The sequence below is a fragment of the Eleutherodactylus coqui genome, chromosome 6 (genome assembly GCF_035609145.1).
Source record: "Eleutherodactylus coqui strain aEleCoq1 chromosome 6, aEleCoq1.hap1, whole genome shotgun sequence".
In the NCBI taxonomy this organism is placed as follows: Eukaryota; Metazoa; Chordata; class Amphibia; order Anura; family Eleutherodactylidae; genus Eleutherodactylus; species Eleutherodactylus coqui.
In genome coordinates, this window is record NC_089842.1 from 19,357,861 (window position 1) to 19,382,719 (window position 24,859).

At 49.0% G+C, this 24,859-nt stretch overlaps 1 protein-coding gene across 2 annotated transcripts in view; it reads left to right on the top strand.

The window, feature by feature from the left end:
• The first annotated feature begins 4,405 nt into the window (after positions 1-4,405).
• ARHGAP33 (Rho GTPase activating protein 33) overlaps positions 4,406-24,859 on the top strand; it is an 83,941-nt gene continuing 63,487 nt past the window's right edge. Inside the window, exons 1-2 of one of the 2 annotated variants that reach the window (XM_066606405.1) lie at positions 4,406-4,474; positions 9,584-9,647. In XM_066606405.1, the coding sequence (XP_066462502.1) occupies positions 9,591-9,647 (57 nt within the window). In that variant the 5' untranslated portion in view covers positions 4,406-4,474; positions 9,584-9,590. Of the gene's footprint in view, positions 4,475-9,583; positions 9,648-11,398; positions 11,723-24,859 lie in introns of those variants that run through there. The other variant, XM_066606406.1, reaches the window with a different exon arrangement.

Sequence of the window (24,859 nt, forward strand, 5' to 3'; positions counted from 1 at the left end):
GTTCTCTATGGTATCCTGCTGCATATCTCTCCACATTTGCTGTAACTGAGCCTCTGGATCGTGCAAACTCATACATTATTGAAGTTGGCATCCTGGATGGTCCTATACGTGTTCTATTGGTGGTTAAATCTGGCTCCCGGGCAGAAGTGTGACAATGTACCCCAAAATGGTACCAATAAGCAGTACAACTTGCATGCTGCTCCATCTACACCCATGTATGTGCCTGTGGATGGAGCGGGAGGCATATACCGGTATATATGATGCCGTATACATTTTTACTGCAGTGTAAAAGCTGAACGCCCCTTTAGATGGTGCAAGTACAATTTTTGTTTTCAATTTCACCCCTCTAAAGCTTTCAGCACCTCGGATGGCGCGTTTCATTATACGACTCGTCTCGCAAAAACCAGCCCTCGTCACCGCAATAATTAAAAAAAAAGCGTTATGGCTCTTGGGAGGCGGGGTGAAAAAACTAAAACTTGTGTCGCCCCTCCCCCTCCACAGGTGGGTAACAGAGGGCCCATAATGACCACCACTGAAGGGTTCTGCTACATTAGACAGGAGCCTCCATCTCCAGAAATGGCGCTCTGCGCCTGCTGATCCCCCGAGTCCCTCGAAGACATTTAACCCCTCGTCTTGTATAAATCTTGTGACTTCCTTCCTGCGTTGTCACCTTTCTCCTGTGTCAGTGACCCGATCCCACCTCCAGGAGATCTGCTGCAGATCCCGGACCTCGCCTATCACTAGCTCTACCGACGCCTCCGCCGTATCTCTAACATCGCTGCATTCTGCTGACCACAAGCCGACTTCCTGCTGTATTTATAGAGCGCCGCGTCCGGCTGCCTCGCGGGATATTGATTTCTTCTTTTACTCTTCATCTGTATATATATATATATATGATCCTCCTGCAGTCCGGCTGTCCGTGAAAGAAAGGGGTAGGTGTCCATGCAGGCCTGCTTTATTACTGGGAGTCTATGGTAGCATTGCTGAGGCTTCCTGCACCTCGCGTCTGCAAAATATCCTAGAATATAATGCCAGGGTTGCAGTGGAGACTGACACTGCATGGACAGAGCAATAAGGGAGGGGGGATGTAACGCTGCGTAGTCAATGGTTATGCTGTCCATGGACACTGAATGACCACTGCATTAGGAACAGCCGGCACGTGGCATTGGCAGTCAGAAGTAAATCTGGTTCCTTGAGTGCAGGTGTTTTTTTGAAACCGTCGCACTTGTTAGCTGCTTCCGAACCGTGGTATCGAGAGTGGACCAAGACTGGTTGTACCACGGACAGACATCTGACAGAAGATCTCACGGCAGCGGGCCACATGTGGTTGACCCTAGAGGTGAGCATCGGGTGGCACGTCTGGTATCTCAGTAACTACGTGCCACAGTGGACCAACTGACCCAACAATGATCATGTGGCATGTCTTGTGTCAACTGGGCTTTGACTGCCGAAGACCAACAAGGGTGCCATGATGATCCCGGGTCAGCCCCAACAAGTCTTCACATAGGTCCAGGAAAGACGTCATGGACACATGGCAGAAGGTCATCTGGAGTGATGAGTCCCATGTCCTCCTGAATCATATGGATGGCCGGACGGGTACACGTCTGGTGTAAACGGCACGAAGCTGTACCCCATGGGTGCACGTTGGGGTTCAGCTGGCCAGTGATGGTGGTGTCATGGACTGGGAAGTGGTTTCCTGAAGGTTGTGAGTTCAATTCCCACATGCTTCAGGTAGCCGGCTCAAGATTGACCCATCCTTCCGAGGTCGGTAATATGAGTAGGTGAATAGGGGGGTAATCACTAAATTACCTGAAAGCGCTGCGGGAGAAGCTGGCGCTGAACAAATAACAAAATGTATTTTAGTTTTATGTATTTACTTCCTAATGCAGCGATCGGTCAGTGGGAAAGACCAAGCGAAGCCCGAAACTGCCGAAATCCTACAGGCCGCCTTCCCATCAGCGTATGTGTATTTCCGCACACATGAGCGGTGTGTTTTTGTAAAACGCACCTTGCTTTTTGCGTGCGTGTCGGCATATCTTACTGTACTTTTTGCGCAAGCAAGTCACGTGCAATTGCGTGCAAAAAAACGTGCACCCATGCTCCCATTCATTGCAACGCGCAATTAACCCTTTCCAATCCAATTTGTATCATGGTTTTCCTAGGGGGCTTACTCTTTTCTGCTGTTATACAATGGCGCTATCTGCTGGCTAAAGCCAGTACTGCATGAGGTGACACATTGGATAGGCTCCAACAGCAGAGTGGCTGGCAATATACAGTAAGAGAACCCCGACGTCCGTCTTCCAACATTGAAGCTGTGCAACCCTAAATCATAATGTCGTGAGACGTCAGACTGGATTGGAAAGGGTTAATATAATTAGTTCAATATGTGCGCTTTCGGACCTGTGTATATGTGTGGCGCCTCCGTCCGTGTTGCCTGTCCATTTTTTTTTACTTCTGCGCGTCGTCCGGTTTTCTTGCACACAAAAAAAAGGAAGATGGACAATTTATTTTTTCCTAGCATTGCTTTGCAAAGTAGTGGAAGCGTCCGTTAGTCTGTGAGTGCCGCCAGGCAAGAACTTGGACCAAAGTAGGACACGTGTTTTTCCTTTTACATGGGCTGATGTATGGGGGTTAAAAAAAATATTTGCGGTGTGTCCGCACAGCCCCTATTGCCTGTAACTTGCCCCTGTGCAGTCAGTTGTGCACACAGATCAGAATTATACCCATCGGAATAAGCCCTAAACTTCCTAGTTCATGAATAGAATGCCAGACATGCAGTGAACATGACTGACAAGCAAAGACATAGAAGTGTGATGTAACTGCTCATCACAATGTGGATTTAGACGACCGTCAACAGAATCGCTGCGATCAGCAGTGGTCACCCAGTGCCGGGACTTAGGAGGGAGGGAGTCATTCCTTTAACCCCTTCCAGCCTTGGCGTATATGGATGGTGCAGACTCAGAAGCTGTGACTGACAGCCGGCCTCCAGCTGCAACATCAAGAATTGGTGAGAACCTTGATCATCGCTGTTAACCCCTTACATGCTGCGATCCATGTTGATCACAGCATGTAAAGGGCTCACAGAGGGAGGGTGTTACCTCTGTGATGTCATCGGCCCTTCACCATGTAATCATAGAGGGCCAATGGTTTGTCATGGCATCCGTCTGAGTCTGCCCATGGCATGTGATTAGAATTACTGCAGTGTATTATGGGTGCGATTATAGCATTACAGGTTCAAGTCCCCTAAAGGGGACATAAAGGGAAGAAAAATAGTAAAAAAAAAAAAAAACTTTTGCAGACTTTCCTCTTTTGTTTTAAAACCAATTTTAAAAATTAAAAACCCCCACATGCTTGGTCTTGTCGTATCCGTACCGACCCGTACAATAAATGTAACCCTTTTTGTGCAGGATAAAAAAAAAAGTGCTATTACAATCCACAAGAGGAGCTAAAATGCTTTCTTTAGTTCCTTTAGCTCCCCTCCCAAAAAATCACAAGTGATTACAAAAGGCGGAGGTACCCCTAAATAGTACTAATAAAACCTACAGCTCGTTGTGTATGCCCTCCCAGAGCGCCGTCCGCGGAAACATGAAATGCGGCGATGCCAAAAAAACATGTAAACAGTTTCCAAAAAAAGGTTTTCATTATGCAAAAGTGGAAAAATTTAATTACACAGTTTTTTTCATATTGTTTTAGGCCGCCTGCAGACGGCCGGGTTGGATCCGGCTGCGAGAATTCTCGCAGCCGGACCCGACCCGAGAACCTGCAGAGAGCAGCGAGAGACTCGCCCGCTCCCGCAGCTCCGGCTCTTTCATGCCAGGCAGCCGGTGCATGTGCAGAGCGGAGCCGGCAGCCACGCAGTGACGTTTCTGAATTAGAGCGTGCCGCGGTTTGTTTTCTGCACGTGATTTCGCGCAGACAAATCGCGACCGTCTGCATAGGATTGCGTATTGTAATGCAATCCTATGCAGGCGTGTACGGACAGAAATTCTGCGGGGAATCCCGCCGCGGAATTTCCACCCATCTGCAGGCGGCCTTAATCGTACCAATCCGCAGAAAAAACAAGCCTCATACGGCCGTGGCAACAGGGGAAAAAAAGTTATGGCTTTTGAAAAGTGGAGATAAAAATCCTCAAAATTCATTGTGTCCTTAGGTCCAAAATTGATGCTTCACTAAGGGGTTAAAGCAGAAGATTCCACAACTCCCAGGGCGGCTGCAGGCCATGAATAGTCACTGAGCTGTAGATAACGGCTTATCACGCTGGTCCAGGTGAGTTTTGTGGCCCAGATTATCTGTGCATCGGCTCCGATCTGCCTGTGCAGACGCTGTGCGGCAGGAAAGGGGTTAACCAGCGGCTTCCCCTTTAAGCTGCCGGACGGCTTCCTCTTGAGTCGCTAAGTTCCACGTTTGCAGAAACAAGAGAGTTGCACTTTGCATGCAAACAAAGCAAGAATACAGGCAGCTACCTGTCCGCCAGGTGAGTCCCGCCGTCACTGTAACATTGCCTTTCGGCCCCTCTCCCACCTGGAGACCCTCCTCCTACAGGTGAGTCCTTGTATGTGACAGCTGGGTGTATTTGGTACAATGTGTCGGCACACAATCACAGCAGCTGCTGGCAGGAGCGATCCGCACCACAAACTACGCCCCCTGGAAAAAAAACACGGAATTCGGAAGGGGTTGAGGTGGCAGATGCCTCCGCTGCCTCGTATCTGGGGAGGAAATAATGGCGGGCAGGCCGTGGTTTCCCTTCTTCAGAGATGTCGAAATCTGAGCAAAATTTGCCCCACTAAAGATCATTAACGTACAAAAATCCAACCTCTCTGGGGGCTCACATGAGCAAGTCCGGTGAGGATACCGGCGGGTGACCCTGCGTACCCCACCAACCTGTATTGCGGATGACGGCGGAGGCTCGCAGGCGGTCAGGCGCAGCACAGGGTTTTCTTTTTCCCCATGCCATCGCTTAGTGATGACGCAGGTACTCGCAGCCCTTACACCATGTTAATGGCGCATGCGCTGTGGGTCGGACGCCTCCATTGACATCAACGGAGGCCATCTGCATGGATTCCGCGGCAAAATAGAGCACGCTCCGCTTTTTCTTCCGCTTGCGGAATACGCAATTCTTGAAGGAAAATGTGTGAAGGAAAACTTAAATGCGTGCCTTTACCACGGAAGGACCACACTAAGAACATCTGCCTAGTCACTGTGAATGGAGGCGGGCTGGCTGGAACAACCCCCTCCCGCTCCTCTTGGGTACGGGCACAGGAGTGACCATCGCTGGGCTGACCTGTTGGGCAATGAAGGTGTAAAAGGGTCCTTCTCCTTCAGGCTGATAAGTCCTTACCTACACTGATACATTGTATCGAGTGCTCCGCTGTGAGAAGTATTAGGGTTTTAGCCTGTGGAAGTCTCCTCCCACTTGACACCCAGCAGAGATTTGAAAACAATGAGGAGTTGACACACCAAGTGTGATGCCACTTTCACATTGGCTGTAAATGCTACGAAATTTCCACAGCAAATTTTTCAGTAAAAATTGCGCAGCCCGTGCAGTACGAGCCGCGGGGATGAGATCTCGATTTTGTAAATTCGCAGGAACCTTAGTTATGCAGCGGCGTTTTGCTGCAGCCTTCATGCTTTTGTGCATGCAAAAGTACAGTAAAGCACGCAAATGCGCTTCCGCCTGTTTACCACCAGCCATAAAATGTCTGCTTAAGGGCTCCTTCACCCTGGCGAGCGCGATATCGCGGGAATATCACAGTTTTGTTCATGTGATGTTGGAGCGTCGGTGATGAAGTCAAAGAAACGAATGGGTTTCATAATTCTGCATTTTCTTGCGCTCTTGCAGCGCTCAAAAATTGCGCGATTTCTTTTTTTTTTTCTCTCGCCAGTGTGAAGGCAGCCTATGGCGGGTATTTCCAATGGACTTCACCCTTGCTAATAGCCAAACCAGCGTGTGGATTTCCCGACATGGAATCTGCATCACGAGGCGCCATATCGCTTTTTAAAATTTTCTTCCGCCTTCATAGTTCTATGCCGATGAGCGGACGCTTCACTGGTGCCGACCGGATGCCGAATTCACATCCAATCTGCAGCGAATTTCCGTGTGAACATTCCCTAGACCTGGGAGGGGGGGGGGGGGGGCGGTCCCTTTATGAGCGTACGGGCATATTTGCGCTCCGTATTACGCATGTAGTACGGAGAGCTTAAACACCATTGATTTACATCGGGATATTGAGACATACATTTTTCATGCGTTTAAGAAAAACTGCAGCGTGTCCTATTTCACTGCGGCCCGCCCGTAACGGTCAATGGAATTGCATAACTACGCTGTGAATATACATGATGCGCTCGCATTCACTGCAGGAGTAACCTATGAGGCCGCCTTGGCCTCCACCTTTTCATCATCAAGCATCCTACCTTGGCGGGTGGCTAGGGCGCTGGGTAGGGCTGGCAGAGCTGAGCCGCCGCCTGTGAGTTGTTGAACAGAGCGGTGTGGAAGTACGCTGGAGCTCAGAATCCAAGATGGCAGCCGCTGCCCCCTTTGCCAAGTGCTGGTTGCATCCTCTGGGAAAAGTGAAGGTCCGGACCTCGTTGAGGGCCACATATAGTGACATGGGGGGAGGCTAGATTCGGCCTTTGAGTGTGAACGGTGCCTTAGGTCATGTTCACATAGATGGAATCTACTTTAGATTTTTGCGTGCAGATTGCGCCTCCGTTGAGCTGCCGTTTTCACATGCAGCTTTCTCGACGCATATTCGGTGTGGAATCCTGAACAAGAAGCAGAAACTGCGGCGCAGACTTGATGCAAATCCGCGACAAAGGAAAAACGCCACGTGAATACGGCCTTAAAAAGTTGCAGCACTTAGTATTGCGCGCTCCAGAGCCGTGCCTGTCCCCCTCCGTCAGGTGACGTCAGTACTCTGTACAGAGCTGGATGTGGTTCTGAGTACAGCCATGAACGCTTCCTCATCGGGGTCGGCACCACACTTGGGGGCCGGCTCAGTGCCACTTGTGGTCTCGGGTCCGCGTCTTACTCAGTTAGACTTCCTGCTTTGTACATTGTGACCTTTGCTCAGTTTTACAGCCAAACGAGGTAAAGCCGGACAGTGCCTGGACATGGGGGAGGGGCAGAGCTAAGCTGGGTGACAACCATTCTGGGGCCATCACCCAGCTTTCCTACAGCTGCACCCCATTTTGGTCCACAGAAGCTTTTGTAGTATTTTTGGAAATTCCCTATTTTCAGTAAATGAACACTTAGACTCTGGACTTTGGAAATCCCCAATGTGCATCTACTGCATGGGCGGCCCTATAACTGTATGAAGATGTCCCCTCTAGACACCCTAGTGGGGCGATCATATACAGCAAAGGGTTAAAAGGAACCTGTTGGCAGGACGGGACCCTTTCCCTTGTCTGTAAGATGCTAGGGGCTAGGGGCCCACATGTATACTTATTCAGGCACCAAGAGCAGCTGGTAAATACAGTTTCAAGAAAAAGTAAGTGAACCCTCTGGAATTCCCTGGATTTCTGCACTGATTATACAATGCAGTCTGATTGTATCTAAGTCACAATTGTAGACAAACACAATGTAACTAATAACACAGACAGCTGTATCAATCATCATCCACATTACAGGGAGAAGAAGTAAGTGAACCTTTTGAATGTAGTATTCTTTAGGCCCCTCTTTAGCAGCAATCCCCCTCACCAAATGTTTCCTGTAGTATGAAATAAGATTTACACAACGTTGAGGAGGAATTTTGGCCCATTCCTCCCTACAAATGTTTTTCAGTTCATCAGTATTTCTGGGATGCCTTGTGTGCACAGCACTCTTCAAGTAATGCCACAGCATCTTCATAGGGTTATGGTCAGGACTGTGACTTGCCCATTTCAAGACACAAATCTTCTTCCATCAATCTTGTGTGATTTGGGTCATTGTGGTGTTTTATCATCCAATGTCTTTAGCTTGAGGTCTTGGACGGCGGCCTTTATGTCCTCCTGTAGGATGTTCTGATCCACCTTTTGGAATTCATTGTTATCTCAATAAATGCAAGGCATCCAGACCCTGAGGAGCAAACCAACCCAAAACCATGATGTCTCCCCTCCGCCATGGCTCCACACCATGATGTCTCCCCTCCGCCATGGCTCCACACCATGATGTCTCCCCTTCGCCATGGCTCCAGACCATGATGTCTCCCCTCCGTCATGGCTCCAGACCATGATTATCTCCCCTGCGCCATGGCCCCAAACCACGAGGTCTCCCCTGCGCCATGGCCCCAAACCACGAGGTCTCCCCTCCGCCATGGCCCCAAACCACGAGGTCTCCCCTCCGCCATGGCCCCAAACCACGAGGTCTCCCCTCCGCCATGGCCCCAAACCACGAGGTCTCCCCTCCGCCATGGCCCCAAACCACGAGGTCTCCCCTCCGCCATGGCTCCAAACCACGAGGTCTCCCCTCCGCCATGGCTCCAAACCACGAGGTCTCCCCTCCGCCATGGCTCCAAACCACGAGGTCTCCCCTCCGCCATGGCTCCAAACCACGAGGTCTCCCCTCCGCCATGGCTCCAAACCACGAGGTCTCCCCTCCGCCATGGCTCCAAACCACGAGGTCACCCCTCCGCCATGGCTCCAAACCACGATGTTTCCCAGACGTTTAGTGGGACATCCAGTTGGTCTTGGGAAATTTGTGTTAGGCCACAATGTTGTTTTTGACCAGCAGCGTCTTCCTTTGTGGTGTCCTTCCATGATCACCATTCTCTGTCAGTGTTCCCCTAATAGTGCACACATGAACAGAGGTTTCTTTAGTCTGTAGGGTCTTCTGTAGGTCTTTTTCTGTCCTGCTTGGGTTCTTTCTTCCCTCTTTCAGGATTGTGCTCTTGCAGTGCTATAACGGGACGCTCCTGGGGGGAGTAGAACAGTCCTAAATGTTCTCCAGCTTTAAATAACTGTGTATTAAGGTACACCCAGGTTTTTTAGATTTTGTAACCTTTTCCAGTCTCATCTGTCTCTATAACATGTTTTCTGAAAGTTACTTACATGTTGGTGCGGCTCACAGGGAGGAAAACAGATCTGTCAATAACCAGGCTTTGTGTGCCATTTAATGGGCAAAGCACCCGTGAAACCTGCATTTCCAGCTCCTCTCCTGCACTGAAACTGCTCTTGCCAATTGGCTCTTGGAGAAGTAATTAGCACAAAGGTTCACTTACTTTTTCTCCCTGCACTGTGCATGCTGAACGATACAAGATTGTGTGTTACATTGTATCTGTGTCACAATTCTAAACAATCAGAACACATTTTATTCAATGCAGAAATTTAGGGAATTCCACTTACTTTTTCTTGCAACAGTAGCTTGTCATACATGCTCCTCCCCCTCCTTGAGCCCTTTCAGCCACTCAGTAAAGTGGTGGGGGATCATATGACAGTAGTTGTTTGCTGGGGACTTTCATGTTATACATTTTTGTATTTCCACTAGGGGTGCTGTCTGATATTGTGGAGCAGTAAGTGACAGTGGCACATTTTGTGTTCATGTTTTTGCTCCTGGGGGAAAGGTCTCTGTCCTCAGAGGTATTGATGTGACCGGTTTTTGTACCCCCAGATGTGAAATGGATGCGACGCCTCAAACCGAGCAACTGCTTAAAGTAGAAGCACCGGAACCTCAGGTAAGAAAGGGCTGCATCATCTACTGTTCTAATGTATCAGAGTATGATAATACTGCCTTCTAGAGTGCAGTACTATTATTACACCGACTGATATAACAGCTGTACACTGCATAGGATTATACCCAATGATATATTATAACACTGTAGTGCATGGTATGTTATTACACCCCCCTGATACATTATAACAGCTGTACACTGCATAGGATTATACCCAATGATATATTATAACACTGCTGTGAACACTATATATGTATATCAGTGGGTGTAATCCTACACAGTGTACACAGCGGTGTTATAATATATCTTTGGGTGTAATAATACTACAGTGTTACAATGTATCCGTTTATAAATTATCGTTATTAACTCACTGATTCATTATAATACTGCTGTGTACACTGTATATTACACCCCATGATACATTGTAATGGTGCTGTATGCACTGTACATTACATCCCGATACATAATACTGCTATATACACTGTATATTACACCCCAAAACATCATACCTCTGTATACACTGTATATTATACTCCCTGATACATTATAATACCGCTGTATATACTGTATAATATTACACTCACAATACATTGTAATGGCGCTGTATAAGATGCACATTACACCCTCTAATAAATAATACTGTATACACTGTATATTGTTACACCCCCTGGTACATAATACCGCTGTATACACTATATTATTACACCCCCTGGTACATAATACCGCTGTATATTATTACACCCCTGATACATTATAACATCTCTATGTACACTGTATATTATTACACCCCCTGATATATTATAACACTGCTGTATACACTGTATATTATTACACCCCCTGATATATTATAACACTGCTGTATACACTGTATATTATTACACCCCCTGATATATTATAACACTGCTGTATACACTGTATATTATTACACCTCCTGATACATAATACAGCTGTATACACTTTATATTATTACACCCCCTGATACATTAGAACATCGATATGTACGCTGTATATTATTACACCACTGATACATTATTCAGTCGGTATTTGCACTGTATATAACACTTACTGATGCATTATAACACTGCTTTCTACACCGTATATATGTGCATCAAAGGGTGTAATAATGAAACCTTATACATAATGATACATTATAACACTGTTATGTACACTGTATATTTTACACCTGCTGATACATTCTACCGCCGGTGTTTACACTGTATACTATTACACCAGCTGATACATTATAATGCTGCTCTTCACTATCCGGCCATCAGTCAATATTTACTACCAGTTTCTGCCAGCATTCCCCCTAATTAGTACATTCTGTGGCTCTTTCTCCTATTTGGAGGGCAGAGATAAAACAAAAGCTGTTCCACCAGGAAGGCTTTCTCCTAGAAGTAAGTGCCCCCCCAGCTGAGTCCTTCCCTGTGAGGGTCAGTGCGCCACCTTCCATGTGTACATAGGGATTGCATGGGACTGCCAGCCCTCATTGGCCGCTCTCCATCTCACATTCGACCATTGTCTTTGCACCTGAATGGATTATTCCATTTTCCAGGTGGGGGGAGAGCGGCGGCGGAGTGACATAGTATGTGCATGCTCAAGCCCGGAGGGTGGGACATGGCTGACCGCGCAGCAGAGATACCGAGAAGTGGGAGCTGAGCACTGATACAGGGGGGATCCGAATACTATCAGGGGAGAAATCTCTTTGGATTCTCCTGGTTCTCCCCTCTATAGCGTTCACATCCAGCCGCCCACGGTCTGAACTGGGACAATGTAACGAGACAGACTGTCAGCAATAGACATACTGAGAGAGTCCGCCGCTCGTGAATAGATACTATGGGAAGGGCGCTAAGAGACAGACCCGACTGAGGGGACAGAGGCGGCGCACAACGCTCCGGCCACCTCCGACTCGGGGGGACAAAGGCGGCGCAGAACACCCCGGGGCACCTCGACGGCTTCTGGAATTACCGGCTGTCACTGAACCCCCTCCGAAAAAATGAAAAGAACCATGCAGTATGGAGAGGGCTGAGCGAGAGCGCCCCTATATACCCCTCTGAGCGGCTGGCAGCAAGATGGTGGTGAGTACCAAGGGGCATGGCCGAGTACCAGCTGGAGCATGCTGCGCTATGTGCCGATGACGGACAGGTGCCTTTGTTGTGGGCGCTGCTGCTGGCGCCTCTGTGCTGCATGACGGCTCGGGCTGGGCCATCGATTCGCCGGCTCATGTCCCCAGCGCATGAAAACCCTCATTTCCGATGGTTCTTTTGCCTCTTCGTTGGGGTGATGGTTAACCCCTTCAGTCTCCGAGGCCTCGGAGGGTGCAGCAGGTGCAATGCATCGTGGGTCAGGTGGACATATGTGATGCTCTGCAGATACTCTGCATATCTTCGGGAGGTTATCCTACGTGACATCTCCGGTTGGTGCAGATGCTCTCCTCTAAATGGGAGGAATGCTCTGCAGATCGATGAGTGATATGTTTGGGGTTCCTGCCTCCCGCTGAGCGCACATATTAAGGGCTCGTTCACACGGGTGTATTTGCAGCCCGTATTACGCGGGTTTTTTTTTATTTGCGTAATACGGACAGCACGAAGCATGTTGATTTGCAGTCAGACGAGCGCAAAAAAAATCATCGCCAGTCGTGTTTTGGTCCGTATTACAGTCTGTGGGATGGCGTAAAAACGCAGCGAATACACACGATGCGCACGCATTTGCTGCACATTCACGCATGATGGCGGCCGAGATCTGGGCGGCTTTCCTGCGGGTTTTTTTTTTTGCACTTGCGGAAAAAAAACAAGAGCAACAAAATACATGGAAAATGCGCGGTTTTGGTGCGTAAAAAGGATATAAACGCTATTTTAAGCGTGGCTGCGCTTTTTCAGCCAGCACGCTTGGCGCTCTTTCACATTATTCCGTGGGCTCTGCTGGGAACCTGATAAAACGGCACAATATGTTGCGCTATTTCGTCCTGTAAAATAGCAGAAGCGCAACGGAAACCAAACGGACGCCATCGGCCAATGAAGTGCGTGTCATGGCGCAAATATTATGCGAATACGAACAATCTTTCTTGTGTTTTTGTTTTTTGGGGTTTTTTTTTTGCTCGCGCAGTCAATGGTATCTGTTTGTTTTCGCCATATAACTGCTCTGTTTGGGCGCTGGTTGCCATTTTCCTGCGCCATAATGTGAACGGGCCCTTACTCGTCCAGCGACATGTTGTGGACCCTTATGTCTGTTTTTACGTAGATCTTGCAGTGAAAAACAGGATACGTTATCGTTTAAATAAAGTTGTTTTTTTTTTTTAACACTTTTTTTTTAAGCATTTGAGAACGAAAAAACGTAAGCGGTGAACGGCGGGATATTTACAGCCTTGCGTTTCCATGCATTTAGTATTGACTGACATGTTGGGGGGGCGTCTGTCGCACATTCGCTTTTTATGGGGTGGTAGAACGCAGTAGGCGAGGGGTTTCTATCCTGCAAAAAAAAAGGCCAGCCAACAGTGCGCACTTTGCGCCACTTCTAGTCTACGGCGGCGTCAAGCGATATATTATAGCTCTTTCGTGTAGTAAACCGTATGCGCTCTATGGAGGGCCGAGGGGCCGTCCGCAGCGTCGCTGTCAGATATGCGGGAAACGTACATAAAATAACGTATAAAAACGTGTATATTTAAGCACTTGTACGTTTTTTTAATGAAATGCGCGGTAGAACCGTCGATACGCTTTTAGTATTTGATAACATGCGCTTATCGACGCCAACTCGTTTTCCATTGACCATAATGGTAATAGAGTATTCGCCTCCGTATGTTTTTTTTTTTTTTTACGGACATCAGAGTGCAGCGGGCGCTGCTTCACCGTCCCACAAAAAAACACGTGGAAACGGGCAAAAAGTAGTCCTTGTTTAACCCACTAAAGTCTGTTCGTCCGTTAAACGCTACGTTTTCACACGGTTTTTGGAGTAAAAACCGTGTGCGTTTCACGGATGACCATGTGACGTGCGGCCGGCCCTAGGTGACATCAGCGTCGCCAGATCCCTTTACAGATGGGACCGATAGTGTTACACACTGCGCCGTTTTGTCCTGTAAAACGCCAGAAGGCCAGCCAGGAAGAGGATGGCCGCCATTGTAGTCAAGGGGGGTCGGTTCATCGCGGTTCGGTTCCATCATGTGACTTGCGTTCGAGCGCTGGGGACGTTTTATGGAGCCGAAAAAAGGAACCTAAAAGCAGTGATGTGAGCGAGCCCTCGTAGTACCGCCATACGCTTCCGTACAGCCGTGTCTGTTTTTTACGCAATGTATCCGTTTTTAGTGAAAAGTCTGTATTTTAACTTAATTTTTATAGTTAAAACTTTTACCGCCTTTTTTTTTTTTTTAGCATTTGAGAATAAAAAACGGATCCGTTAGACGGACAGCGTTACGTTCCCATTGACACAAATGTTGAGAGAAAAAAACCGTATATGTTAAGCCTTTTTTTTTTTTTGTGTGACGAGAGCGCGATCTGCTCCGGCGTTCCATCCTATAACAGAAAACGTACACAAACGTAAGGGAGGGCAGAAGTGCGCCCGTTCGCAGAACGTTTCACCAGTTAGGAGTACATAAAGCTGTACGTTTTTGTATCGGAACGCGTGCGCTCGTCGGATGGCTGAAACGCAGTGCGAACAGAAACCGTCCCTGAATGGCCTTTCACACACAACGGAATTATCCGGACGCAGCGCAAATTAGTTATTAATTAGTGCAGAATTTGTTGCGTTTTTAACTGCGGAATTTCTAGCGTGTTTTTTTTTTTTTCTTTCCCCCACAGACTGGAAATCCGCAACAATTCGGCGCGGCGCCTTCATTCCGCAGCAGGACGCTTTTCCGTAATTTTAAGTGTGCGATTTTGATGAAGGGACGACATTGTGACGCCGACGTATCCGCGCTAATTCCGTCCTGCGTGAATATGGTGCTCAGTCAGTAATTTACGTCAGGTTGGATTTTGGCGCGTGTCGCTGTGACGGACGCTACGACTTCGCAGGCCTCAGATATTACGCGCTCTCGTGTGCATAGATTGTAAGCTCTTCGGCCCAGGGGAGGCCTTTCTATACAACATGTCGGCTCTCCTCAGGACTGCCCGCAGCTATGGCCGTTCCGGGAGCCATTAGTATTGGAGGGACGCGGCCGGCATTACACTGGGATCACTGTGTCCCTCACATTAACATGACAAAAGCCCGGCTCCCCCGCCTGGTTCCCAGCCCCTCGGGCCGCTCTCCCCCCTCACTGTCACGGCCATGGCTGCTGCTGCAGGTTCCCATGGCAACCGCTCTTCCCGCGGAAAGCATTGGAGGACGACAATGGCGACCGCTGCCAGCTGCTGACAGGACCGGCAGTGCGGCCTCCATTGTAGATCTTATCTGCTGTCAGGGCTGAGCCCCCCCCCCCCCCCCCTCAGTGAAAGGGGCTGGAGAATGAAGGCTATTGTTCTCTGGTGTCAGCCAGTTCAGACTGTAGCACATGCTATGGCCTTAAATTTCAAGCTACATTCACACGGACGAGCGCGATATATTCGATATACCGCTTGCTGACCAGCCGCCTTCACGGCGATCTGAAGCGAGTTTTTTTTTTTTTTAACTTAAAAGTCTCATTGGTTCTCTGAAATTGCGCTCTTCATGCGCGTTATAGGATCGCGGGACGGGAGACCTGACCACACGGCAGGCCATGTCTTTAGGGTCCCATTGAAGACATTTGGCGAGGCTTTCTGAGATAGCGCCAAAAGACGCTATCTGACGTTCCGTGAGGGGAAAAAACGCTCGTGCGAATGAATCCGTTGAAAAGAATGGATTTCAAATCCGCGAGAGTTTTGTGCGCAAAAGTCGCGAGAAAATATCGTTTTTGTGACTAAGCCATGACTGGATGACGAGAAACGCAATCTGCTGCACTCTGTTATCAGCCATTAACATGGACTGTAAGGCCAGCCGTCTGTAGGCATTGCGATAAACCGCTGCGGGAGCCGCCATGGAGGAACGTTAATGTCACCGCGATTTTCTTAATGATAGGTTCATCGCGGAGAATCGCAGCGTGCCGAGATTTTTATACGCTAGCGGAAAAGTGTTGCGATTTTTAAATCCCCCCCCCCCCGCTTGTTATCCTATGGAAAGCGTTCATTGCGTTACCTGTGTGCGGTTTATCGCCGTGGGTAACGCAGTGTAATAATGCCTGTGGACAGGAGGCCCGAGGCACACACGGGGGTACTAGAGCTGCGTATTACGCGCGCGATGTACGTAATATAATATGCGGTATATTGTGGCAATTGAAATACATTGATTTTCGCTCTTACACTCGCTAGCGGTTTTTTTAATTTCGTATAATACACAAAAAACCGCAGCATGTTCAATTGTACCGCTGAATACGCGCGATTGGGCCATATTATGCTCTACGGGTGCGTAAAAAGGCCGCACATGCGCAACGACGCTAGGTGACATAGCGGGGAATTTAGAAAAGAGAAACCAGGAAGCCCGTGTGTGAGACACGCAGTACAACACGGAGGTATATCCGCAGCGTTATACCGCACGCTCGCCTGAGCCTGGCCCCGTTTACACGTATCGCGCACTGAAAAAAAACAGTTGATTTCAATATGGGGTTATTTGCATTTGTGTGAATTTAGGGCTCATGTCCGCGGGCGTTTTACCCGTGCATGACGCGGCGTGGTAACTGGAGGCGATGAAAATGAATGGACTTTCGTTCTTCCGTGCACACCAGTGTGTGGATGCAGCATGGCGATACGCGCGTGAAAAAAATCGCACCATGTAATACGTGCGTACAGCGCCCATTGAACTCTATGGATGCCTGTGCATACACAGAGCTTACGCAACCCACTGCGGAGGGAGACTTTTGAGTAAAAAATATACGCAGCATGACCTATTTTGTGCGTATTACGTGCCGATGTATAGGCCGTTAAATTGCATGGGACTGCCAATACACGTTATACAGGCATATTTACGCATGAAATAAATGGTCTTTTCATGCTTTTTTTTTTTTAAAGCGCAAAAATAGGCAAGCGGGGGCAAAACGCGCAGGGCATAGACTATTCTCAGTCCGTGAATATGCTGCGTATTCACACTTACAGTCGTGTGAATGAGCCCTAAGGGCTCACTTACCGGGGCGTATCTGCGCTGCATATTACATATGTAATATGTAGTGCCAAAGCCACATTGGTTTACAGACTTGCGTTTTCATGCACGTGAAAAAAAAAATCGCATCCTGTCCTGTTTTTGTGCGTATTACACACCGGAGTCGCCCATTAATGGGATGGCGTGACTGCGCTGGGAATCTGCGCGGTACATTGATATTCACTGTATTTACACATAAGGCCGGCTGCACACGGGCGGGGCGAATTCCGCATGCGCAATCCTGCAGCGGGATCCGACCCTTTCCCCAGCCACCATCCGTGCGTACCTGCCTTTCTGACATCTTCTCTATACCGTGGATGGTCCACATGGCGAGCCATCGGGCATGCGCAGTCCGTTTTTTTCTTTTAAACCTCTGCTTTCCTTGCTTCCCCGCCTAACGATGACGCGGAATGCGCGACCTTTCTTCAATGATTTCAGTGGAAGCCATCCGTACGGAATCCTCGCAAAAATAGAACATGCTGCGATTTTTTTTTTTTTTTTTTTATACCTCCGCGAGCGGAAAATCACACTTGGCTTCCGCTCAGGAAAAAAACGGTTTTCAATAGCATGTAATGGGCAGTATTTGCTGCGGAATCCGTAGGCGAACGCCCGCACTTGATTCCGCAGTGCGAACCCGCCCGCGTGCAGCCGGCCTTCATCAATGTGTTTTTTGTTTGCACAAAAAAAGGGCAACACGCAGAAAATATACGCAGTTTTGTCGCATAAATACGCTGCATATTTAATGTTACTGAAATGCTTAGTTGAGTGAGCCCTAAGACAGGTGAATACGATTTATCGCTCTCTGTTATCAGCCATTTCAGGGCAGAGAGAGGCTGACTGTAGTGTTCGTCCACGGGAAGGAGAACGCTGTAACCGCGCACTTCTGCATTGTAGGGCGTCTGATCGGAGTCACATTTGTCAGTGGTGGCCGGGTGCCAGGAGACTGTTCGTCTCTAATATACAATCAGTGGCCCCTTTATTAGCCCCCATCTCGTAGACCATTGGACCGTCTTTGGGCTTCAGAACCGCAGCAGATTCCATTAGGTGATAAAATCCTGCAAAATATCGGCCCCTGCGGACAGGAAGCTCCTTGTGGTTTCTGCAGATTAGATGGAGGTGCTGACATGTTCTGACCAGCTGACAGGAAGGGGTCAGCGATTCATGCTGCTTGCGCCAAATTCTGATCTCCCAGCAGCATGGGGCAACAGAAATCTGGATCCATCTGACCAGGGGATGTTTTTCCGCTGCTCAGTGATAGAAGTTTTGTGATCTTTTTCCCGCTGGAGTCGCCTTTCTGTTTCTCCTAACAATGGCGCTGGATCTGGTTGTCTGCTGTTATCGCCCATTCGTACTAAGGAATGGCGAGTTGTACTGTCGGATATGTCAGTTAGAGCGCCAGCGATGTATTCAGCTGACTGTACAGCACATGTTGGTCAGAGCTATTCCTGACATCCTCCTCTGACCCCTTTCACTGATGAGTTGTTTCCATCCACAGCATCCCCTTTTGCTGGATGTTTTTCCTCGTTTGTCTGTATATGCTCCCCACCGTTACATGAGATACACCCCCCCCCCCCGGTTGGCAGTGAGACCCCCAGCTAGTCCAGCACCAATGACCCGGCCTCGATGGAAGTCGCTCAGATCACTGGATTTTCCAATTTAATGTGGATTCACACTGAAAGTGATCCACAGAGAACTTTATGCTGCACTCCGGGGTCACGGGATAATTTCCATAAAAGAAAGCGCCAATTATGAGAGCGCCGGCGCTCTAATAAAGGGGCCATTTGATGCAGGTGGGGCCGCGGTGATCTCTCTCGTCTGCCAGGGGCTCCTGTGACTAATTCCCATCAAATGCCCCGATGTCATCAGAAACGTCCTGAAATATTTATGTCTATTCATCGGTCGTCACGCGTCGCTGCAGCTATTCACCGCCGGCCGCTCGCTCTCTTATACCTGACACAACGGAGCCGCGCTCGTCCGTCCCGCAGGGAACATCGGCTACAAATATGACAAATAAGCAGATCGGGTCTCATTTATCAAGAGTCTAAAACAAGAACGGTCTTTGTGGCACATGACAACCAATCAGAGATCGGATTGGTTGCTATGGACAACAAACACTGTATTTGCATCGTAAGTCTTTTTTTTGTTTTTTGCGTGCGTATTTGAGTATTTTACTGCCTTTTTTGCGCCCGCTGCTCCTGTTTTTTTTACGAGCGGGACGCAACCGCACCCCGATTTAGGTGGCTATTTAATGAGTTCCAGATGTGTTCCTTTTCCCGCGGTATCGCACAGTATCAAAATCCGCTTCGAAATCAGCGCCATCGACTCAGATTCTGCTACGGATCCACAGCTGATTTCTATCGGCTCGTAACGGCGGTCGTCTGAATACTGAGCGCCTCCGTCAGGCCCAAGAGCGCAGCTCACAGTCACCTGGCAACTGATACGGAGTGCTGCCGCCAGTCGGGTAACGCAGAAGTGGGCTGCCTCTCACTGGGAGAAAGATGGCCGCACTCAGCAGCAGTGTCTGGGTGACGATGGTGGTGGGGCTCAGTATTCGGAGGCAAGAATAGCGCCATTATGTGCAGGTGTAGTGGCCCGAAGCTGTAGCGTGTACGTATATGGATGGCCGCTGTGATCACTCACGTGGTTGAGAGACGTGAGTAGTTGGGAGGCGGAGTTGTAAGAGAAAGGTTGAGAAAACGTAGTCGGAGGAGGTGGAGGTGCCTGCGCCAAGCTGAGCGCGGAGTAACGGTCATCCTGCCGGAAAAAGAGGAGGAAGGTCCTCTAAAAAGGCTGAGAACAAGAAACTTGCAGTGAATGCTGCCAATAAGTCGGGAGTGCGTGCCCCATGGACGGTCTGTCCGATAACTGGGACTGAAGACATTCGGAGGAAAGAGTGTCTCCTGGTAAGAGTGTAACGGATGGTCTGTCCGATAACTGGGACTGAAGACATTCGGAGGAAACAGTGTCTCCTGGTAAGAGTGTAACGGTGAAGGTGTGGAAGTGGAGAAAGACTCTGTACAGAGAAATGTCTTCCCACCAGTAATCAGATTCACGGCTGGCAAGTTGTGAGTAAAAAGTACAACCGCGCACCTCTGGTTGGTTTTTTGCAAAATTCATTATTGGACTGTGGACTCTTTCTTTCGCGCCATGTGAATAGCAGCTTGGCAGGGGTGCTGGCGTCACGTGACATTCACATTCTACCATGCTTCTATACTGCGGCTGGCTGAGTTATACTAAGCGGGTGCTCCTGGTGGGAGAGATCGCAGATCCACCTGTGACATCCATCTTGGTTTTCCCGTGGTCTTCCCCGTCACGGCGGGCGTATTACACAGGCTGAAACCGACTGTGCATCCTCAACGGAACCCAGTAAAAATCTGCACCAATGTTGCGTATTTTGATACATTTTTTTGATGTGGCTTTTCCTTGGATGAAAATCCACGCCAATGACGCTACGTGTGAACGCACACTTAGGCTGCGTCCACACGGGCAAAACTGCACCCGGGTTTTCCATGCTGAGGGTTCCCCCCGCAAATCCGTGGTATTTACAGTATCAGCAAAGTGGATGGGATTTTAAAACCATCTCATCCAAACGCTAAGGTAAAAATGGCGGCATATCCTATCTTTGGGCGTGCCCTGGCATCGCCCATTGTTTCCAATAGGATTGCTACTTGCCCCGAAGTGATGGCACAAAAACGCCTCACATCCAAAGGGCAAATCGCATGTTGGCGAGCGCGATATCTCGCTTGTCAGTGCGTCTTACCCGCAGATGCGAGGCGTTTCTCATGCAAAACGGCTTTGCAACAGTTCTGAGAAATTGCGATCCTCTGGCGCTCATCGCAGTACATGCGATTTTTTTTTTTTTTATTTTTAATTTTTTTTCTTTTCTTCAGTGGGAAGAATCCCATCGCACTCGCATGAAAAAAAAACCTCAGCGTGATGCGTTTTTGTTTTTTAAACTCGCCCATAGGAAATAATGGGCATGTTTTCTGCAAAACCGCAGAAAAACGGGACGTAGCGCAATTTTCCTATGCTGCGAGAGAAAAATCGCACATGAAAAAGGACCTATTGTATCTATTTTTTTTAACTTTTAAAACCTGCGTGTGAAAACCGCGAGCTGCTGAGAAGGTGTCAGACCGCTATCGCACTCAGCCACGTGAATGCGCCCTTTCTGAAAGGGGCGTGGTTAAAGCTTTGTATGAGTCATTGATAAACAGAAGTGTCCCAGATCGAAGACTCTGAGCCGTCCCCATCGGCGGGGTCACATGGGGCATCTGTTCTGGTGAATGCATCCACATATTTTTTGCGCCATTTTTTTTTTCCCGCACTAACGATAGGATGTTATCTTAATGGCGTCTTTCGCTTTGCATAATATTGTGCTCATAAGGGATTCAAATTTTGAAGTCTCCGTCGTCTGGAGTAAAATCTGTGAAACGGCTCCTTATTTGTCCAAGGAGAAGGCGAAACCAACCGCAGCGGCAACGATTGGAACAGTCCTCAGATCCTGTGCCCGGGATCTAGGCATGAGGCGTCCATGTATAACTGTTGTATATACTGCGCTGTACTTCTCATTAGGTCTTCTACTCCAGTCACCTCCAAATCTGCATTCTGTCACTAGTTACATCCAGAGTGCCCCTCGCGGTCCTGCAGCTTTCTCACTAGAGCCCAAGAAGACTAGGCATTAGGTTGTAGTTACGAACTACAACTCTCAGCGTGCGCTGAAGGCCTGAGGGCATCTTTATGCTTCGGACGCTCCGCTGGCGCAGTGTCTGCATACAGCCTGCCCATTGCTGGAAGTGCAGCGGCATGATGGGATTTTTTTCTTACATGTTCCACGGTATAAGGCCGCGCTCACACGAACTGGTCTGATTCCGCATTCGGATTTCCGCAGCGGCAGACCATTGATGCGAGTAGTTTTCCGCATGGACATTCGCTATGCACGCCGTATCGCCCACGCGGATCTCTCTCCCCTCCCGTTGGTATTGCAGCTTTCCTATTTCTCTCTGAAGTTGCGAGTGTTTCCGCTGTGGCGATATCGCACTCGCCAACGTGAATGTGGTCTACGGGCGGGGTCATATCAGGCTTGGATTTCCATCCAGGGTTATTTCAAAAACAGGATCAAGACGGAACCCCTAGATGCAAACTCTCCAATTCTACAAATTTACTAAAACAGAGAGCAAAAAGTCAGTTTCGGCAGTTTTCCGTCCGTCTCCGAGCCAGAAACATTAAGGTGGTCCACCACTGGATTTAGGACGGACCCCTGGACAGAAGATGTTTCTCACATTTAAGGTCGCCCCTACCAAGAGGCGACCTCCGTGGCGGTGGGTAGCCACCCAGCCGGTAATTATTTTGTGCCAGCCATATTGATGCCCGGTACAGACTAATTGTCAGCTGGGAGCCAGCAGGGCAACAACCTCACAGGCGTTTCATTTACTCCGTCTGCAGCCGCTTTAACGCAGTGTGTTCATGACTTCACTGGGTCACGGTAGTCTTCTCTCCCGACTGATATTACATCTGGGGTGGAGAAACGCTCGTAGCACGCTGACTGATACAGTTGCCAAGGTAACTTTACAATGTCTGAGGCGTCCTAGGCAGGTGGGTGAAAATGTAGGGACACCTACAGTCTACGGAAGATGCCGCCTGTAAAGCCTTCTCCTGCTCCGAGAGTAAATTAGACCGCGCTTTCTTCTCCGTTCAGGATTAAATCCACATGCAGATATCTGTTACTGCAGAGCAGTGCATTGTGGGAGTGCTGGTGCATACCTCCCAAATTTTGAACAACGAAAAGAGTGTGTGTAGCGTGCCATAGCAAATGTTTATAACGGGCCACTTTTACGTAAAGCCACCCTCTGTAGCCAATAATAGGACTCTTCAGTGACTCCCTCACAGTAAATGACCCCCTTAATAGCCCCAACAGTAATAGTGACCCCCTTAATGGCCCCAACAGTAATGGTGATCACCAAAGCGGCCCCATTAGTAATACTGCCCCCCCCCCCACAGTGGCCCCAGTAGTAATAGAGACCCCCACAGTGGCCCCAGTAGTAGTAATGGACCCAGTAGTAACAGCGACCCCACCACAGTGGCCCCAGTAGTAACAGCTCCCCCGTTAGTTGCCCCAGAATTGTGTCACTGTTGGTGGCCCCAGTAGTGATAGTGAGCCCCAGTCTTAATAGTGACCTCCAGCCACCCAACAAGCATTTAACCCGCTTGTATTCCCTGTCCGGCTGCAGCAGCGCTGCTGCTGTAATTCGTGCGCCCCCTGACCTCTCTGCTGGCATCTGCATGCAGAAATGCAGACATCGGAGCAGAGGCCAGTGGTCGCACTGACTACAGCACTGGTTGCTGCAGTATTTTACACGGATCTACAACCGAGGAAGATGTGAACACCGCCTTAAAGGATTGGGTACCGGAAATCCCCACTTCAATAGGGCTGCCTGGGGTAAATAAATTAAGCTGAAACATACTTGCCTCCTCTGTTGTTGCAGCCGTGCTGTGGTCCCGGTATTTGTCACAGGAAGTCAGGTGACCACTGCAGCATCACCTGTCGTTCTCCTGGCATCAGCACTCACATCCAGAGCGCCAGAGGCGTAACTTGAAGCTCCTGGGCCACGATGCAAAACTTGTAACAGGCCCCCAAACTATAATGCTTTACAAATAGTACTGGGCTCCCTATATGGAGAAGAAAGGCCTTATGGGCCCCTCAGGGCTCCTGGCCCCGGGTGCAACCGCATCCTGTATAGTTACGCCCCTGCAGAGCGCCATGATGCCAGGAGTTCAGGAATGTGATGTGTAGTCATTCATTGGCTGCAGCAATCACCTGACTTCACAACAAACGCTGGGACCACAGCGGGGCAGCAGCACTGGCTCCTGGCAGCGGTGAAGGGATAACTATAGGTCAGTTTATTATTTTACCCCAGGCAGCCCTATTGAGGCAGAGATTTCCGGTAACTGAGCAGCAGGGACTGTTCAGTCGAGGATCACTCACACGTATTTGTGTTTTCAGGAGCCAATGAGTGTTCAGTGGGAGGGCGAACTGTTTAAAAAAAAAAGGTGTGGGAGCCAATCCGAATTCGGTGGGAGGCGCACACCTCCCTGCAAGGTTGTTAGTTGCTGAAATACAATGAAACTACTTGTATATACCAGATGATAGTTTGTCAATCGGTGACTATTTTTAGGTGAGCTGAAATGAAGCGAGTGAGTGATTCTCGCTCATCACCTTGTTGGTGGACGTGTTGGAACTGTCGCTTACATTCACTCTTATCATGCCGTATGTTCCACCGTGTGAACATACCCTTAGACCACCGGTCTGAGAGCGGAGCTGAACTGCTGACTGTTTCCATGGGTGAAACGCAGAAGCAGCTTCTGTTGTTATTTCATTTATTGCCCTTGGAAACAAACAGCGGATTAGCTCCATCCTCCTAACAATCATGTGACCTGACAGTTTAGCTTTCAAGGGGTTTTCATGGCCAGCGCCTGTAACTGCAGGCGCAGCTCCCAGTGATGTCATTGAGAGCCGTGCCTGCAGTTACAAGCACCGCCTACTACACTGAGGTTGGCGTGGAGGCTTCCGCCCCGACCTCTGTGTATTTGCGGCGCTGACAGCATGCGCCCGCACAGCTGAACAGTTGGGGTCCCAAGTGGCGGACCCTGGATGATCAACTATTGATGACCTATCCTGCGGAGGCTGTCCGTTGCAAGAAAGACCACGGGGTTCTCAAGATGGTTGTCATGGGTGGCTCTGCCATCTCTCCCGACAATGGCGGAACTTGGTACACTTTGGTTGCACGCAATGCAAAAACAGGCGAAAATAAACATTGGTAATAGTCCTTAACAATATGTCACGTGACGCCAGTGCCTCTGCTCCAGCGAACGGTCACTCGTTGCAAATAATATCCGCACTCAAGAAGTTGGTTTTAAACCGGGGGCACACTGTTTGTTTACTCACATCAACTTTGATTTTCCAAGAGCAGATTGCGTTGACAAAACACTTCTGGCAAATTTCCTTCCTTTTCAAGCTCTGTTACATACACACATGCTTTCCAGGAGTCCTTCTTCCTTCCCATCATTTAGGTGTTCTCAGTCTA